General features: G+C 41.0%; 1 protein-coding gene and 1 long non-coding RNA gene across 3 annotated transcripts in view; one reads left to right on the top strand and one right to left on the bottom strand.

Annotated features, from left to right (window-relative positions):
• Positions 1 to 11,453, bottom strand: part of LRP12 (LDL receptor related protein 12) — a 75,174-nt gene extending 63,721 nt beyond the window's left edge. The window contains exon 1 of one of the 2 annotated variants that reach the window (XM_045453927.1): positions 10,944 to 11,453. In XM_045453927.1, the coding sequence (XP_045309883.1) occupies positions 10,944 to 11,022 (79 nt within the window). In that variant the 5' untranslated portion in view covers positions 11,023 to 11,453. The remainder of the gene's footprint in view (positions 1 to 10,943) is intronic. The other variant, XM_045453928.1, reaches the window with a different exon arrangement.
• Positions 11,342 to 20,267, top strand: part of LOC123585616 — an 80,759-nt gene continuing 71,833 nt past the window's right edge. Inside the window, exons 1-2 of the long non-coding RNA XR_006706318.1 lie at positions 11,342 to 12,001; positions 18,345 to 18,576. This is a non-coding gene — a long non-coding RNA (uncharacterized LOC123585616). The remainder of the gene's footprint in view (positions 12,002 to 18,344; positions 18,577 to 20,267) is intronic.

The following is a 20,267-nucleotide window of genomic DNA, read 5'->3' as shown; positions in this document are numbered from 1 at the left end:
TCCATTCATAGGAATTCACTTACTCAAGTACTATCTGTAATTATGTTAGGTATGATTGCTTTGCCTAACACTGGCCCTCATAAACACCTTATGATCATTCTGGAAATGAAAAAACTTATGTGACAAAATCAATACCAATTCTCAAAAACTTATTAATGTCGGTATTTTTTTTTTTCAACGTTTATTTATTTTTGGGACAGAGAGAGACAGAGCATGAACGGGGGAGGGGCAGAGAGAGAGGGAGACACAGAATCGGAAACAGGCTCCAGGCTCTGAGCCATCAGCCCAGAGCCTGACGCGGGGCTCGAACTCACGGACCGCGAGATCGTGACCTGGCTGAAGTCGGACGGTTAACTGACTGCGCCACCCAGGCGCCCCTTAATGTCGGTATTTTTAAAAATCTCCAATGTGATTAAAAATACCAGAAACTTATATAGCAAATATCACACTTAAAATTAAAAAAAAAAAAAATGGGGTACTTCATAGGTATCAACAATTGCATATTATGGACCTTATTTGGATCCTGATCCAAACACTGTCTAAAAATTCATGCTTATGTGACAACCAGGGCCATATGTACATGGCTGGGTATTTGATGATAATTAGGAACTGTTAATGTTTTAAGGGTGAGGATGGAATTGAACTTTTCTTTTCAAGCCATCACATCTTTTTTTTTTTTTTAAGTTTATTTATTTTGAGAGAGAGAGAGCAAGCAGGGGAGGGGCAGAAAGAAAGAGAATCTCAAGCAGGCTCCATACTGTCAGTGTTGAGCTGGACGGGAGACTCAAACTGACTTGAACCAAAATCAAAGGTCAGGTGCTGAGCCGACCAACTGAGCCACCCAGGCACCCCTAAAGCCCTCGCATCTTAAAGATACATACTGAAATATGAATAAATTAGCTGGTATTTGCTTCAAAATCATTTGTGTTTAGGAAGTGAGTAGAAGTCTAGATAAAACATAGCTGGCCATATAATAATTTTTTGAAGCTGGATATTGGGTATATCAGGTAAATACAGTAGTTTCTGTACTCTTGAACATGTTTAGAATTTTCCAAAGTTTTAAAACTCTTTTTAATTATCAAACCCAAAGAAAACAATTAAAGAACAAAAGCAGAAAACACTAGAGAGAATATAAACTACCAGAGAACTTTCCATACATACTATTATCTAACATGATTCTATTTTTTAAAAAAGTACTTAACTTTTAACGGAGATATACATACAAAAAAGTGCATTAATTGAATGTTTACAGTTCCACAAGTTATCACCAAAGAACCCCGAATCTGTGCAAACTCTCACTTAGGTCAAGAAACAGAATAGGACCAGCAGCTCAAAAGCTACCCTGCTCATCCTCTCCATCACAACCTCCCTGCTTCCCACTGACAGGGAACTACTCTCCTTGTATTCTAACTTCTTAAATTTTTTTTTAATTTTTAAAAATGTTTATTTATTTTGAGAGAGTGCAAGAGAGAAAGAAAGAGATTGAAAGAGAGAGAGCAGAAGAGGGGCAGGGATAGAGAGAATGTCAAGCTGTGAGTGCAGAGAGCTGGATGCTTAACCAACTGAGCCACTGAGGTGCCCCCTAACTTCTAAGATTGTGACCATATAGTAAATACTCTATAATTTTGTGTCTGACTTCTTTTGATCAACAAGTGAAATTCACCCATGCTACCTCTACCAGTAGTTTGTTCTTTTTCACTACTTTGTAGAAAGTTATTCTCAAAATATGGGCAGTGGATTCCTGGGAACCCCCAAAACCCCTTCAGAGTTCATTTAGATATGGTTTCAGATTCCATGTTGCAACTAAACTTAACAAACTACTACTTCTCAAATTCTGGTGGCACATCAAAGAATATTCACATTTATCTGAAAAGGCTATTAAAATACTTCTCTTTTTATCGTAACACATCTATGTGAGACAAGCTTTCTTCCTACACTTCAACTAAAACATGTCACAGTGCACTGACTGCAGATACAGACATGGGAAATCACCTGTTTTCTACTAAGTCAGACATGATCGTAATTTGCAAAAATGTATAGCAATGCCATTCTTTTCACTAATTTTTGTTTGGAAAAAACAGTTGTCATTTTACATATTTTTATTTAATGTATGCTATTTATGGTCACATGTACTGGGTTTCTCACTGTCATTTTAAATTTAATTATGGAGTCCTGAAACCTACAAGTTTGAGAACTGTGGCTCTGCAATGTTCCCTTATGCTAATACACCATAATTAACTCATCTATTCTACTGCCCACGGATACAGGGGCTGGGTTTAATCCAGGACTATAGCAAATAAGGATACTATGAATAATCTTGTACCTGTCTTTTGTCAGACATTATGTGCCCACTTCTGTTGAGTTTATACCTTGGAGGAGAATTGCTAGATCACAGGGCATGTTTATATACAACTTTAATAGATACGATTTTCCAAAGTGGCTAATAAGCATTTGAAATGTGGTTACTCTAATTAAGATGGGTTACAGGTATAAAACTTACATTGGATTTTGAAGACTTAATGTAAAAAACACTGTAGAATACCTCAGTAATTATATTCTATTGATTATATGTTAAAATGATAGTATTTTAGATATACAGTATTGAGTTAAATAATTATTAACATTAATGACACTTGTTCCTTTTTTTTTTAATGTGGCTACTAGAAAATTTAAAACTAGGTATATGACTTACATTTGAGGTTCACATTATCTATCTGTGGGACACTGCTGCTCCAGGAGGAAACAGAAGTAAAAGAGCCCAATAACAATACTGTATAGAAGAAGTGAGATGCTTCTGAGAAGGGCACCTTTAAGGAAGACTCCCCAAAGGAGGGAGTATCTAAAGGAAAGCCAAAGGACATGCAGGAGTTAGCTTAGCAAAGAAAGTGATAGAGGAAGGAAGGGAAGGGGCAGAGGGAACAGAATGTGCAAAGGCCAGGAGATAAGAGAACTGTGTTCAGTATAGCAGAAACATGGTGGAAGGTAGGGAGTGGTGAAGGGAAGTAACAAGAGACGAAAAAGGTAAAAACTAGCCAGATTATGAAGGACCGAGTGAATTATGCTTGTATTTTAAGAACAGGGAACTACTGTTGGGTTTTAAGCAAGAAAGTTACATAACTGTATCTGTACTTTAGAAAAGCCACTCTGGCTGCTGCTGCTGTGTATCTGATTAAATCTGAACAAGACTAGGGGCGCCTGGGTGGCTCGGTCCGTTAAGCGTCCGACTTTGGCTCAGGTCATGATCTCGCGGTCTGTGAGTTCGAGCCCCACATCAGGCTCTGTGCTGGCTGCTCAGAGCCTGGAGCCTGTTTCAGATTCTGTGTCTCCCTCTCTCTCTGCCCCTCCCCTGTTCATGCTCTGTCTCTCTCTCTCTGTCTCAAAAATAAATAAATGTTAAAAAAAAAATTAAAAAAAAGTCTGAACAAGACTAGAGTCATAATTAGTTGGGAGCTGTTACAATAACGTAGACAAAAAAAAAAAAAAAAATGATGGGCCTGTACACAAAGAGTAGAGAACACAGCAGTAGAGGTATGTGAACCTTAGTCAAAATCACTGCTATCAAATTCAGTTTCCTCTATACCTACCCTCGTATTCTAAGTCTTGGTGAAAAGTTTTAGGATCACTAGAATGGGCAATAATAATTTCAAGAAACTGATTTTTAATTCAGAATATACAGGACACAAAGATTTATCTTTTCTCCAATTTGCTAACTTAACACCTAAATGATGCTTTAATAATCAATGAAATTAAGTTAAGGAAAGGCTTGCTTTCTTACTTAAGAGGTAAATCTCAACTACTAAATGTGGTACTGTGCACTATGTAATCTATTCAGTATTAAAAGACTAGCACAATTTCCTGTTTCTCTAAAAACTGAAATGTAAGTAAATTAAAGGTAGATACCAATTTACTCTCATTCAGTGGTACGAACGTGAGTGTAAAACCATTTCGCTTCCTCACTAAACTGATACTAGCAGGGCAGTGAGTTATCAAATATTTAAAAGTCAACTAGAAAACTACTTTGTCAGCTTCATTTATTTTGAAATTTTGGGACCTTCTAAAGTTGTATCCTCTGTAAATAAACTGCAACCCAGGGGAATAAAGACAAAAAAGGTCACTTAATTTTTTGTTGCCCCTTCTAAGACATAAAGCAATCTTTAATTGACCACTTAATATAAAGCATTTAACTTGGGCAAACAGGTCCTTGAAATCTAACTTTTGTTCTATCCTTTGCTTCTTACCTGAAATACTCTTCTTTTCTTATTTTTTAATGTTTATTTTTGAGAAAGAGATGAAATACTTTTAAAACACTGTAGAAAGTTATGTTTTATACTTATTTCATTGACAAAACTGATAGTCTTTAGAACTGGGTTCTCCACAGGCCACTTGTTAAGCCTCCCCCCTAACTGAAATCCTCATTCCTTCTTGTCATGTGTTGTAGAGCTGTTCACAATACCCCTTCTTGCGCTGAGTGTTCTTAGCCTTCCCTTTTCTAGACTGAATAACAGAAACTTACCTTCCTAATGACCTAAACTGCTCTAATGAATTGTGGAACCTCTCCTCTCTCCTCCACTCACCAGATCCCATGTCATATTACTTTAAGAAATCTCTATCTTCCCACCCTGAAACTTAGAGGCCTAAGTACACTGGAGCTGGTATTTTCCTCCTTCCCTCTTGTGACAAGAGAGGAAGCATCCCTTTCTTTCCTAGCAAAAAGCCAATCCATACTCTTCTATCTGCACTATTACTACCTTTGTCCAAACTCCCATGTCTCTCACCTGGATCACAGCCAAAGCCTGATCACCCCATCTCTACTCTTGTCTACTTCACAAGTCTCCACAGAGCAGGCAAAAGTGACTCTTTTCAAAGTAAATCACACCAGGTCCACTTAAACCTCTTATATAGTTACACTTAAAATAAACCCAAACTCTTTACCACGGTTTCCAAAGCCCTGAGTTCTTGCCTAAGATTCTAAGCTCACCTTGTCGGTCTCCCTTATGACCACTGTGCTCATCTACACTGATTTTATTCATTTACCTACAACACATCAGCTCTTCTACATCAGCACCTGCTTGATTCTGGGTCTTTCAAACGTGGTTCCCAAGTGCAAGGATCTCTTTTCCCAATCATAATATGGTTAGCCATCCTTTGGGTCTTACAAATGTCTCTGCAAGGAAGTCTTCTAATTACCGTGTCTGTTATTCACTATCTCAGCCTCTTGTGAGTTTCTTACTGTAACTTACTCACTAGACTATAAACCTTATGAGGGCAGAAACTAGGTCCATCAGCTTGTTGTGCCTTACACAGTGCCAGACAAAAGCAAACGCTCAAGGAATATTTGCTAACTGAATGAATGAGTAAAGAAAGAGACAGGATTAGGTTACAATCCCAGCTCTACTACTCCCTAGTGGTTGGATCTTAGATAAGGCACAACCTTTCTGAGCTTCAATTTTCTCTTCCATAGAAAAGGGGCAAACACCTGATAAGACTGCTGAATAAGACCTACTGAAGATTAACTGGCAATAAATAAAAACCAAGCACAGAATCTGAACTTAATAAATGTTACAAACTTAATTTAATAAACGTTAGTTTCCTTCCCTTCTTTCTTTTGCTTAGACAGTGAGAATTCCTTAAGCTAATTCAGTATTGAAACTAATTCAGTATTGAAAATATGCATAGGAAGATAGATCTATATATAAACCTATTGTTGCATATACTTAAAAGACTGATGATATGCATCTCAACAGATGGTCTGGTAACTTGTATTTGCAGGATCTAATCCTATGCTTTAGAAAATGGGAATAAGTAGTGTACATCTATTACTCACTTCTCCCCAAAAAACGGTGGGGGAGGGGGAGGAGAAAAAGAAAACAAGAGGGAAAGGTAACCTTAGAAATTAGAGATCATTAACTCAACTTCAATTCCTAGGTTTAGAACAACCTCCACTTACCTATAAAGACTTGCAGAAAGAACAAGATTAATACTTATTCTAAAATAAAAACATGTTCTATTTGCTTAAATCTATACAAATCTCATCTATATTTACTTACTTCCCTTTTTCACCTTTCAATCTTTAAACTGTAAGAGCATTGAGAAAAGAAAAAGAAAAAAAAAAAAACAAGAAAAAACCTCAACTACAAAAACACCTCAAATCAGACACACAAAAAGGTTTCACTGTTCCCTTAATTTCTTGATAAGCTTTAAATGGTCTAACCACAAAAGTCAGTCTTTTCTTTCCATTTTCTTTAACTGCTCCTCACTTTTCAGCCTGACATCACTTTTATGTTTTTGTCAGAGATTTTACTTTCTAGGAACCTTCTAAACCATTTATGATACATCATTCAAATCTCCACCATATTCTTCCTAGAACATAGCTAGCCCTCTGAAAGTGGTCATTTAATAGTCTCTGCCCGATAACTGCTAATAATTTTTAAGAAATGTGCTGTATACCTTCATATTCTCCCCAGGATATGGATATAATTTAGATTCTAAACCCAAGGAAGGGTTTATGTTAAGCAATTAATTCAGTTTTATTCAACATATTTTATGTAATCAAGCTTGACTTTTTTAGAAGTAACTGGAATCTGGTTTAGATTTTTTTTCCTCACGTTCCAGTTATTTCTACAACCTTTCTAAAATTGGAACTTCTAGTCTATCCTTAAACTGGAAATTTATAAAATGCTGTTGAATGTTCCACAAAATTCATGGGAAAAGATTTACCATTAGATAGAAAATGCAAGGTAAAAAGAGTATTTTATGTTACCACAACCCTCTGTAACAGTACTGTGTATGGCAAAGACTTTTGACTATAATTAGCCGAAAACCAGTTCAAAGAATTTTATCACAGGCCAGTCATGTATGCCAAGAAGAGTTCTTATTGCTATCAAATGCTCTGGCAGCAAGTAGCCACAAACTAACCACCTGCAGTTCTCCAAGGCTATTGTAAAATGATATACAAATACCACAAACATTTCAAATTACATTTTAAAACTTCATCTAGGGCCATGTTCTCACACTAGGAACTGCAATCTATTAATGGGTCCAAAATAATGAGTCCAACCAGCAAATGAAGAATGTTGGGTGCATCACAGGTAGTAAAAGTATTATTTCATGGTTTTGTTCTGTGTACTGGGAGTAACATAAAATGTATTTTAAGGGTAGGTTTCAGTAAGGAAAAAAAAAGTTAGAAAACACTGATCGGGAAGTGGAAAAAGGATAAAGCAATGGAACTGTTACAATTACCAACTTATGGCTTGGGAGATGAGCCAATCAACAGCTTCTGTTGACTAGGAGAGTTTCTGGAAACCTCCATGCACTTGCAAAAGCCAGACATCCCTATGTGAGATCTGAAAAAGCACCTTCTCCTATAGTCGGCCTAGGATAGTGCCCAGCAAAGCTCACAGTTGTTTCCACTAATGTTCTTATTCCTTCCAAATTCCAAAGACAGAAGTCAACTTTTACTTTTACTAACTCTCAGGGACATTCAATAGTTAAGTTATAGCAGCTAAGATAGAGTAGCTCCTGAAAGATAATTATTGGTTCTCAAACGACTACTTCTTTTTTTTTTTTTTAATGTTTTTTCATTTATTTATTTTTGAGAGAGAGAGCACAAGTGGGGAGGGTCAGAGAGAGAAGGAGACGGAATCCGAAGCAGGCTCCAGGCTCTGAGCTGTCAGCACAGAGACTGACGCGGGGCTCGAACCCACAGACTGTGAGATCATGACCTGAGCCAAAGTCGGACGTTTAACCGACTGAGCCACCCAGGCACCCCACCAAACAAACAGCTACTTCTAAAAAACATTACTATACTCCATATCACAATTTAGAGTTTCAAGTAAGGCCTTAACATTCAGAAAAGTAACTTGGAAGTAAAACAGTCACACTATTCCACTAATATGGTCACATTTAACAGTCACAAACATAGGCCACTAAAATGGCCACGTGAAGAGAATAAAAGCCAAAATAAACAGATTTATTTTATTTATTTGAGAGAGAAAGAGTGCAGCCCTGAGCAAGGTGGGGGGGGGGAGGAGAGGGGGACAAGGGGAGAGAGGGAGGGAGGGAGAAGGAAGGAGAGGGAGAGAATCTTAAGCAGGCTCCGCGTTCAGCTCCATCCCACGACCCTGGGATCTTGATCTGAGCCAAAATCAAGAGTACGACACTCAACTGACTGAGCCACCCAAGCGCCCCCAGATTTTTTAAAAAGATACAGGAAATGTTCCAAGATTCAAGACACAACCTGGAGCCATCTAATACTGCCATTAATGCAGAAGACTCATTCTGTGAAGAGTTAGTTTGGAACTGCCTACATATTGAGCAACCTGCTTTTTTTCACTGAGCCATGTTAAGAGTTACTCTCAACACTCAGTTGTTTTAACAATAATTTCTAATTATTTTTGAAGCCATTTAAAAACACGTTTTGAGGGGCGCCTGGGTGGCGCAGTCAGTTAAGCGTCCGACTTCAGCCAGGTCACGATCTCGCGGTCCGTGAGTTCGAGCCCCGCGTCAGGCTCTGGGCTGATGGCTCAGAGCCTGGAGCCTGTTTCCGATTCTGTGTCTCCCTCTCTCTCTGCCCCTCCCCCGTTCATGCTCTGTCTCTCTCTGTCCCAAAAATAAATAAATGTTGAAAAAAAAAATTACTATAATAAAAAAACACGTTTTGATGCATAAGGTACAGTTTCATAAATTACACCTAATATCTGTTCTAAAGGCCCAGTGTGATGAGTATTTCTCAGTAATACTCCTCACTAGTGCATATTCAAGTTAAACAAACCCCACTATTTATATAGAAGCACATCCCCCCATATTATTGTTATAGCTTTTTTTTTTTTTCTCATATACGGCTGGAGAGACAAAAGAGGACAAAAGTATAGCTGTAAAGAAAATTTCCCCAGTTGCAGGGTGAAGGGTGTCTGCTCACATAGTTTTAATATTCTGCCTGGCTCACTACCTCCTTTTTTCTTATACTTTGAAACTTGCTGCGGCTGGAGACATCAATCCTGGCACAATTACTTGCTAGTTTTATAACATGGTCCCATACTGTTGGAAAAGGAGTTTCCTTCTTTGCCTACCAACAGTTCGTCACTAAACATAAATTCCAAAAAGATAAATCTTTGATAAGCACCTACTAGAAAGTCGTTTTGTGTACAAGTACAAAAGAATGTACCAAGACAAATTACAAGGTTCACAGCCTCTTATCCCTGGAGGCAAAAAGACTTTTAGTTCAAACACTAATGACACAGATTTTCATGAAAGAGCTAAAAGAGCTCATTTATTTATCTATTCTGATCAGACATCACTAGGATTCAATTCTGACTATAGCAGAGGACAAAGCAGGACACTTCTAATCACCCCAGATTAAAGATGCCTTCTTGCTTTCTTCTCTCTTCTGGGCCATTACACCAAACCTAGGGCAGAACTATACCCACCTTCAGGCTAGAAGAAACAACATAATAGCTTATTGATCTCTGGTGTAGACCCAAACCCACAAGTCATCATGCAAGTGGGAATCACAGCTACTCGGTGCAACTAATACTCAAAAGTCACGCACAGGGTTTTCTGATCACACACAGGCATACCATTCAAAATTACCACGTCGAATGCAAACCTTCCCCCGCCCTAAACAAACGAAAATGCACACTATATATAATGTATAATATATATAATACAGTATAATAATACATTAATCAGATCAGGCAGAGAGCAACACATTTTGAATCACACTGAAAAACTATTTTGGTTGCTAGTAAATGTTAACTTACGGTCATTAAATTCATTTGCAGTAATTTCTCAGGTTCTAACAGTTACCATCGCATTCGATTCCACAGATAAATGCTTCAAAAGCGGTAATATTGCTCACGAAGTACATACTGACTGAACTCCCATCACCATACCATTAGTGGAATTAGTGTTCGTGGCAAATGACTTAGACGTCTTATAAGTGAAATTTCTCAAGGAATGGCAACTCCTCTTTACAGTATTTCCTTCTGAAGATATCAAAACACCACGCTAAGTAGTAAATGTTAAGCGTGTTCACAGAAACACCTTTTCAATGCGTTCAACTGATAAACTAAGAACGGTGAAATCAGAAGTGGAACTCAAAGTCTCAAGCAATGAATGTTCTTTCTAATTAATTCCATTCAGCTCTAGTTCAGACCCTGATGTAACATAAAGCTTAGACCTCGCACACAGTCTCCAGCCTTCTCTCAACCTCAGAGGAGTATATGCAACGCAATCCACAGACTGGAATGAAGCAACAGTGACAACATTAGCGGCCAATGATGGATGAAATGACAAATGAACCAGGAGTCGGGGCAGACATCTACGCCCTAAGGGAGAGAGTGAGGTGGGGCTGGAAACTATTTTCTGGCCTTCTCCCGCGTACTGCTCCCAGAGAAGGGACAGGATCCAGCACGCCCGGGATCAGCGGAGCCTCGGCCTCCGAGGTGCAGGAGTGGGACGAGAGCGGTAGGCTGCTTTTTCAGGGAGTGGGGAGAATGGGGAATTGGTGCGGTGGGAATTTCACTGGGGAGAGAACTTCCTGACCCCGGAAGGGTCGGGGGTGGCAGGACCGTCCCGAGAGCGGCGAGGGCGACCTCCTCTTCCTTCTCACAGTCATACATCTTTGTGTGCGTGGATTGTGCAAGGGGCCCTCGAGTCCAGGTCGGGAAGTCCGCCCACCACCCCCTCGCTCCACCGGGACTCCCTCCGGCCGGGACGCCCAAACCCCTCTCCGACAACCCCGAGGGTCTAGAGATGGTGAGCGGACGAAAGCATCTTCGTGTGTGGACACCCCTCGGGGACATCCACCCCTCGCCGGGTCTTTGTCCCGTCGGCGGTGGGGTCTCTCCCCGGTTCTCCCGGGGAACCCCTGTCCTGGAGGCCTCGGGGCCCAGGGTCGCCCCAGCTTTGTTCGGTCAGCGGGGCGCAGGGACGCGGACACTTACCGTACACTCCGGCGAGGAAAAGCAAGACCAACGCAGACCTCCACCGCGGAGACTCTTTTGTGCTCCAGCGACGGGCCATAACCACGGCAGATGGAGGGAGCGAGGATGAGATGGAAGAGGAGGAGGAGGAGGAGGAGGAGGAGGAGGAGGAGGAGGAGGAGGAGGAGAAGGAGAAGGAGGAGGAGGAGGAGGAGGAGGAGGAGGAGCTGGGGCCAGACGCCGCCGCCACCGAGCCCCCGGCTGCTCCCTGCGCGCTCCGCGGCGGCGGGAGGGGGAGGGGAGGGGCCACCGCCGTCGCCCGCCCGCGCTCCCTCCCTCCGGCCCTCCCTCCGCAGCACGCCAGCTCCCACCTCCGGCGGCGCGACAGCCCTACGCGGGGCGCTTTCCCCGGGGCAGGGGCAGGCCGAGCGCGCACAGGCGCTGGGCGAGGGGGCGGCGGAAGCGCCGACTCCGGCCTCGCACCGCACAGGCTAGCCGGCGCCGCCACCCGCCAGACGGAGCGCGAGCCGGGACCCGCGCTCATCCGTGCGATCGGCAATCACCTGGCCCGCCTGCCTTGGTTCCCGCCCCGCGTTCAGCCGGTCTTTCCAAGTCTCGGGGACCGTTTCCCCGCGAGTAGAGCCAGAGGAGTAAGGCAGTGCCAATCGATGAGCGAGCAAGCGAACGCCGGCTGCTAGGTTCCCGCGAGCTGGGGAGCGGGGCCCCGCAGTGGAGCTCCGCCGCAGTCGGAGGCCTCCTCGCTGCCCCTACGGGTGGTGTGAGGGCAAGTTGGGAGGCTGAGGATGGTTGTGCGTGCGGGGAGAGTGGGTGAACGGCGGCTAGGAACTTGGGAGTTCCTCTCCCCTACCCCTGCTTGCGTCCGCTTACTATCTGCGTAGAGCTCGGGGTGTGTGGGTGCCTTAGTGCTGCCGTCTCCGGCCGGCTTAGTGTGCACGCGTGCTGAGATGCTCGTGCTGGACACCCACGCTCAAGGTGCCCGGCGAGAGTCCAGCAAGCCTAGAGCGCGGTGCTCTTCCAGTCTAGCGTGGAAGCCGCGGGAAGCAGTTTGACTTCGCAGGGTAGGGCGGGATGCGCGGCTGGAGAAGGTGCGGAGGGTGGGGGGCGTGGGGTGTCTTTCTACATTCCCTAATTTCCCTAAGCATCTTCTGCCAATCACAGCGAGTGCGACTCCTTCCCTTGACACTCCGTAGCACTTTCTAGATACTTTTGTAGTGACACTGGCACGTCAGACCTTCCGCCGTGTAGTTTTAAAGTGTTTGTCTATTTTTAAAGTGTTTGTCTCTACGTCTCCTCTCCCTTACTGATATCATTGGCCTTTACATGCACTCCCCTGGCTATTCATTGAAGACCTACAATGCGCTATGCTGTCTCCTAGACACAGGTTAACTCTTTTTAACCCCCAACAGCCTCGTGAGATAAATAATATTACCCACATTTTATAAATAAGAAAATGAGACTCGGAGAAGTGGAATTACCCCAAACGATACAGCAAACAAATAGTTTGAAACAATTTTTCTCATTCCAAATTCAAGACTGTTTCCCCTGTGTCACAGTTTACTCTGTAGCACAATGCTTAGTGCATAGGAGGTAAATGTTAAATTTTAAGATATACATTTTGAAGGTACATTTAGGCTTTGCCTCTATCCTCTACCGATTCGTCCCCTTAAAAAAAAAAAAAATATTTTTTCCAGGAAATGGTATTTCGAAAAAAAAAAAAAGCTTATTAGAAAACAATAGAAAATCCAACAATTAATAAATTTTGTATCAGCTGACAAAAAGAAAAAACAAAAAACAATGGAAATCCAAAAAGTGTTTTCCGTTCTCATTGGAGAAGAAGCAGCAGCTTCTTTGTTTTTCATTAAACAGCCAGCAGTTGTCTGTCCTAGTTTTAGGATTCTGGATTCTATTTCATTGTTTTAGACCTTTTTCTAGAAATTGCGCTGCCATGATAGCTGTGCGTAGGACAGGACACAAAACGAAGACTGCATCTTCCCCTCTCCACTTTAGTACCATTCCCATTCAAGGAACAGTATCCCCAAGACAGGGCACACAGTGTCATCAGTCCCGTGACACATGCATTGACACCCTTCCCACCAACTATACTTGGTCCTCCACCCAGACCTGTCTTCTGGGATGTATCAAGTTCTCAAACTTGTCTCAGGGTCCATTTGAAAACACTTAAAATTTGGCGAGGACTCTAAAGAGCGTTTGTTTATGTAGGTCATATCTAGGGATATTTACTGTTTAGAAATTAAAACAGAAGTTTAAAATATTTGTAAATTCACTGAAAATAAAAATTACAAGTTAACTTCGTTTTACAAGACAAAAGTTGGTGAGAAGTGTGGCATTGTTTCCATCTTTGTAAATCTCCTTGATGTCTGGCTTAATAGACGACAGCTGGATTCTCATATCTGCTTCTGCATTCAATCTGTTGCAATATGTTGTTTTGGTTGAAGTATATGAAGAGAATTCAGACTCACACAGATACACAATTGCCAAAGGGAGGATCTCATGTACCTCCCCGGGATTCTCAGATAAAACTTTGAGAACTGTTGATCTAGGTGTCTATCTTAACACCTTTGAAACCTAAGTATTTTGTTTCTCATTGCAAAGAATTAATAAATATCTATTCTAAGGGATTAGAAGAATAGTGCTTCAATGTACACCAGCCGAGGATATTTATGTTGCATGAAGGAACATTTTTATTTATACAAAATCTAATTCTGATAGACTATCCAGACATTTGGTAAGCAACACAGCACAGAATACATATTCAGTATTACCCCTTCTTACCTAATCTATCTAACCTGGCATCTAAGTGTCTACTGGGCTAATATATCAAATAGCTTCTACAAAAAAAGCACTTAGAAATTTATAAAAACTGTATACAGTAGTAAGTATCGGTTAACAGTTTTATTGCAGTTGGACTGACGGGTTAGCTTGGCCAGTGTTCCTATCTACACCCTATAAAACATAAAGTGTGCTCCTGAGACTCATATGGTTCTTAATCTGGATCCCTGGATCCACAGATGGGTTTCAAGGGGTCCCTTAATCCTCCTGAAAGTGTATGAAAATTTTGTGCGCATGTCTTCCTATAGGCATGTTTCATTATTTTCAGAAGATTCTTAAAGTGTGTGTCAACATTTTAAAACGTTTAAGAAAGATTAAATGAAGCAACTATTTGAGTTGCTTTTTTTTTTTTAAACATGTATTTATGTTTGAGAGAGAGAGGGGTGAGGAAGGGCAGAGAGAGGAAGACAGAGGATCCGAAGCAGGCTGTGATCTGTGAGCTGGAGCCGATTGGAGGGCTCAAACCATGAGGTCATGAGGTCATGACCTGAACCAAGAGTCAGCCCTTCAACCGACTGAGCCACCCAGGGGCCCCTGTGTTGCTTCATAATCCTTTTCCAATGGTTCTCAAACTCCTCAAAGGCATGCGTTCAGGAGTGGAGAAGTATATAGACTGTTTCTTTTTCCCTTGGCATATTCTGAAAAGGGCCACAGTCCTTCATTTTATGGAGACATGCCCTTAAATAATCCTTTTGTTTTGATTTTAAACTTCTTCTTCCTTGTTCGGTTATCACCGTATATAATGGTTTAATTTTCACTCTTGTCACCAATAAAAATTCATTCCTTCTAGTGTAGACCCTGTTCCATTTAGTAGCATTTGAAAATCTCATCAACACTGTGAGGTTAGACTGGGAATTTAAGTCTACCACTCTGAGCATCATCTTTTATTGGAAAGAAAATTGATGATAGTGGTTTTTCTACTTGGCATGCTGCCAGGCAAAGCTAAATCTTTTAACTCCTCCTCAAAGGAATATTATGTTTAAAAAAGAAAAGCAAACTTGATAAACACATATAACTAAAAGGGAAAGAAAAAATTTTCAAATTGAAGTTACACAAATAAGGTATCTTTACAAGCAAATTGTAATTTCCATTGGAGTTGAGTAATACAGGATAGCAACTTCTATACCAGTTCCCTAGCACATTTATTGTGGTTATTATTTATTATGTTCTGTGCTCTGACAGCATACCCAGCATTGTACCAAGTAGTCAAAGACATAATCCTGGCTCTAAATTAAATAGCCCCAATCCACATAGATTTAGTTTTGCCATCGTAAACCTACTTTTTAATTGTAAAACCCAACTGTAGAGCATGCGTGATTTTACAGTGCTAAACATCTCTCTTGTAGACATATGCAGCGGTTGCCCCTACCAAGAAGAAGGAGGGAAGGAGGAATTAACTACAGACATTGGTACTTATAGATACTCTGAGTGTTTTGTTGTTTAATTGCTAGATTTCCAAATGCATTTAGATGTGTTAATTTTAAGCTCTTCCTATGATTGATTGAGGATGTGAGTTGGAGATGCTCATAGAATAGAATCTTATCCCCTATGAGCCCATCAGAAGTGAATTTGGCAATTGTAATGGCAACACAATGGCTCTCTATAGGCTAATTTCAGACATGTATAAGTTACTTGTTTATATTTTGCCCATGTCCAAAAAGGATTTGTGATCCCCAGTGTATTTGTAGTAGACTATAGTTGTTAAAAGTATAGATCTTAAGAGTTTAACAGAGCTGAGTTAACCTTGGTCAAGTAACCCAACCCTTTGTGTCTCATTCCCACCTACAAAATCAGGAGAAAAAATGGGGCATCATTAAATTATGTACCTGACTTAAGTGGGATAATAATTGCTAATATATGTTGAGTGCTCATGGTATACTACACATTTCATCCTCAAACAATCCTCTGATGTTGATACTATTATTTACTCCCCCTTTTCAAATGAATAAACAGGCACAGAAAAGTTCAGTAATGTTATCAAGATCACAGATAGTAAATAATCAGTATTTACACTCAGGCAGTCTAACTCCAGAGCATGCCATCTTAATCATTCTACCATGTTGTATGTAAAGCACTGAATAGAATGCTAGGCACTTAGTAGATACTCAATAAATGGCAGTTACTGTTACTAAACATATAAATGACATAAGCAAAAAAATGCTTATTCTCTAATATCATATAATTTAAAATAAAATGTACAAAGTTATTTTCTGTCTTCCTTTTATTTCCTGGAAGTAGCTGATAGCACTGTTAGTTTGGTTTAAGTTAGACTTAAACTTCTTTTAGATTTCTTTTTAAAAAGAAGAGTCATTTTTAAAAAATTTATTTCCTTGAATTTTGGAAAACATCAAGTGAGTATCAGTTAGATGAAGCATAAGTCTGACTTTTTGGTGCTTGTACTAATTTTTTTTTTTTTTTTTTTTTTGGTGACCTTGTAGTCATTATTTATAGTTTCCTTTCAAGATCAGAGAACCTTAGGTTGCTTATCGCCCTAATCTTTAGAAAAGATCTATGACAGATTTTTCTGATCTCAAAGAATACATCAAATCATATAAAACTGCTCAGTCATCAGGCCATGAAAACAGAGGTCATTTCTACTAAAGAATAGATTACTCCAGCTTCATCATGAAAAGAATATTCTCCTTGGAAATACCCAGGCGGGTTTGCATTTTGAATATGTACCAGCTGTGATGGAAAAGAACAGTCTAATCCTTTCGATTCCTGTAGTCCACTGCCTCACTTGCACAGCAGGGGACGTGAAAGAAATAGTGTCAAAAAGCATTTCAGTATAAAAATTTTATTCTCATACCCAATGAAATGAATTAAGTAACTGAAGAAAAGTTAAGCACCTCGGTCGGTTCTAGTCACCAAGTCGCTTAACTGCAGCCACCAAAACTTTTTTTCCAGGTCAATTATTAGCTCTGCTTAAGTACTGACACTGCTGAGACGGAAACCCCAATTTATAAATACTCATCTGTACAAAATTTCATGAAATAGTTTTAGCCCTTTCAACGCGGGGCTTAAGGGTAATTACTGGCAATTAGCAAGTGGCGAAACAGCTATGAGGAAGCTGCTTCAGCTGGCCCGTGAATGAGAAAAAGGACAGTCCCAGAGCACATTGTGCTGACTTTGCTGTCTCTGGATTACATTCCCAGCAGCGCTAACCTTCAGTACTCCAGGGACTAGAATCTGTGGGAATGAGGCTCCTTAGGACATTTTTTTTTTTTCATTGCCTCGCACAGGCGGAGCAGAGAGCCAGGCTGCATACCACGCACGCTTTTTCTTCCCACTCTCCTCCCCTCTCTGTATTCAGTCGATGATGTCTTCCAGGAAGTCTGTTCTCAGTGATGTTCACCCTCATCAGATCAGCTAACCTGTTCCCTCAGGAGTCTCCTTCTAGCACAGGCTTCAGACCCATTCTGGTGAGCCAGTTCATGGGCACTCCTCATTAACTCAGAAAAAGTGTGTTAAGAATTGAGACACTGGGGCGCCTGGATGGCTCAATCTGTTGAGCGTCCAACTTCAGCTCAGATCATGATCTCACGGTCCGTGAGTTCGAGCCCCACGTCGGGCTCAGAGCCCGGAGCCTGCTTCAGATTCTGTGTCTCCCTCTCTCTCTGACCCTCCCCCATTCATGCTCTCTCTCTGTCTCAAAAATAAATAAACATTAAAAAAAAAAAAAAGAATTGAGACACGGACCCATCTCGGAAAATGGGAGAAGCATTTTGAATCCATGGACTGGTGTGCATTTGCTAATCTGAAGAGCAGGACTAGCATATTCAGATCCCCCCATCTTCATTGAGGAAGGTGGATAAAGAAAGGGAGAGAAAGCTCCAGGGAGACAGGGAATTTTGTCTGTTTTGTTCACTACTGTATCCTCAGCACCTAGAAGAAGGCTCATCTCCCAGCGGATGCTCAGGAAACGTGTATTGAGTGAATGAATAAGAGACATGAGGAATGAAATAGATCCCTGGGGAAAAGGAGAAGCAGAGCTGTTAGGGTCCTACAGAGAGAACCTGTGTTTGTTCTGACATCAGTGTCCAAGATGGCCTGAAGAGAAGGCTGCTTGCTTTGGAGCCCAAGCACAATGGAGTGAACCATAGGTTCTTGGGCTTCTAGAAAGAGCCAATAGACCTCACTGCAAGATGAAGCACCTATCGCCTTGTGTGCTGATATTCAAGATACTTCTCAAAGAGGTTTTAAACTATTCTGGTGTTTAAGTTCTAGTTTTGAACATTGTCTAAAATTTCCAGTATATGACAGGTTAAGTGGATTTTTTTTAAATGTTTATTCATTTTTGAGAGAGAGAGCCTGAGCCAGGGAGAGGCAGAGAGAGGGGGGAGCAGCCGACAGTAGTGGGCCCGACGCAGAGCTCGAACTCAAGAACTGCGAGATCATGATCTGAGCCAAAGTTGGACACTCAACCAACTGAGCCACCCAGGTGCCCCTAAATGGATTTTTAGTGGTCTCAACTGGTCTTATAAGATCTGTAAGTTGGGCACTACTGATTTTATTGATTATTAACGAGACCTTTGTTCTCTAACCCTGCAGAAACCCTCAGAAGACTTTTCAAAACCTTCTTCAGAAAGCTGTAAACTAACACCTGTCTATGAAGTTAAGCGGAGTTAATCAGTCTAAGAGGTGATGAAATCAGTGCCCAATGTGAAGTCAGGATCAGAGGGCAAAGAAGAGAACCCAGACAGCCAGACCTTTGCAGTATGAATTCAAGATTTATTCAATAGATCATGAATTGCTGGGTCCTCAGTCACTCCCAATTTAAAACGTAAGTACAGGGATGCCTGGCTGGCTCGGTTGATAAAGCTGCAACTTTTGATCTCAGGGTTGTGAGTTCGAGCCCTGCACTGGGTATAGAGATAACTGAATAAATAAATAAAATAAAATCTTTAAAATGTAAGTACAAAGAGCACTTTCCACTTCCAAATTCAGAAGGGAGTTATCTTTTTTTACGTATCATTTGCTATTTTCAATATTCTCTCCATTACTATGAATTTGCTAAAGTTGGTCGTTAGGCAAAATAAAATCAGTTCTCTAAGAACTAGAATCTTGTTGGGATTTTAATAATAACTCATTTATATTTTTGAATCCTTGAAATATGCTAAAGATTGTAAAATGTGGAAGTTTACATTGCCAAACTCAATCACCTAATGGTGGGGGTTCTCTATCTGGCTAGTCATTGCAGATACAAGGGATATTATAATCTAGTGGGGAAACAGATATCCCAATAAATATAAACAACACTCATTCACTAAGCAAGTATTTACTGAGCACCGAATATGTGCCAGTCATTTTTTTTTTTTAAGATGCTGGGCCTGCTTGGTGAACAAACGTGGTACCTGCCATGGTAGAGGTGCACACACCTAAGATATACCACAGGGGAGAGCTAGAGAGGTCCTCATGGAGAAAAAACACTTGCTTTGAGAAAGGAAGCCTTAGTGTGAGAACGATAATAAAAAAGGAGGTAGGCCAGGGTTGACAGAAAAGCATTCCAGGCAGAAGAACATCAAATAGAAATGGGAGAGTTAGATGCAATATGGGAATGTAAGTAGTTTGGTATCGCTGACTTAAAAGTGTGTGTGTGTGTGTGTGTGTGTGTGTGTGTTGGGGGTAGGGAGGAAATAAATATAATCATAAATCATAAGGGGTCTTAAATGGCATGCAAATATGTGTAGATTTTATTCTGTAAGATACAGGATGTGGGGAGTCATGAACAAACTGTGAGCAATGGAGTCCTGTTCGATTTCTGATGGAGCCTGGAATGGGACAGGGAGGGAATTTGGGGACCAGTCGGGAGGATATTAGAGCAGGGAGGAATGAGGCAGAGTGGTGAGTGCTCAAGGGCCATAGGAATGGGGAGTAGTTAGCTCAATCAACAGTTGTTTGGAAGATGAGAATCCATGCTTTGTAGTCTGAGCATCTGGATGGCAGCATCTTTCCACACAATGAGGAATATGGGAGAGGGAGTGAGGTGGGCAGAAGAGGACTGAGAAAATGGGGAGTATAACTTTGGACCAGCACATTCAGATAGAGAAGTCCAATAAGCAGTTGGATAACTGGATACAGTTAGATCCCAGAGGAGAGCAATGGGCTCCAGATGGAAAACTACCAGCACTGATAAGATTACTTTTGGAGAAGATGGGTTTTCCCACAGCGAATAGGAAAAGCATCAGCATTCAGGGAATAGAGGTAGTAGAGGGAAAACAAATGGCCAGAGGGTAGGAGGAGATGCAGAAAAGCCAATGTCACAGAAACCAAGCACAGAGAATGTTAAGAACAAAGGAGGGGCAAAGAGCATAGATGCCAAAGAGCTCAAGTAATAAAAGGTCAAGACCTGAAAAGGAATGAATAGAATCGGCTGCAAGAAAGTCCAATGTACATTTCTGAAGCCTTCTACAGATAACTGTTTGGCCTTGAATTTAGATCAAAGATGAATTCTGGATGATCTGTATTTTTTTT

Source organism: Leopardus geoffroyi, chromosome C3 (assembly GCF_018350155.1).
Source record: "Leopardus geoffroyi isolate Oge1 chromosome C3, O.geoffroyi_Oge1_pat1.0, whole genome shotgun sequence".
In the NCBI taxonomy this organism is placed as follows: domain Eukaryota; kingdom Metazoa; phylum Chordata; class Mammalia; order Carnivora; family Felidae; genus Leopardus; species Leopardus geoffroyi.
Note: the sequence above shows the minus strand (reverse complement) of the source record. Positions and strands in the feature narration are given on the sequence as shown.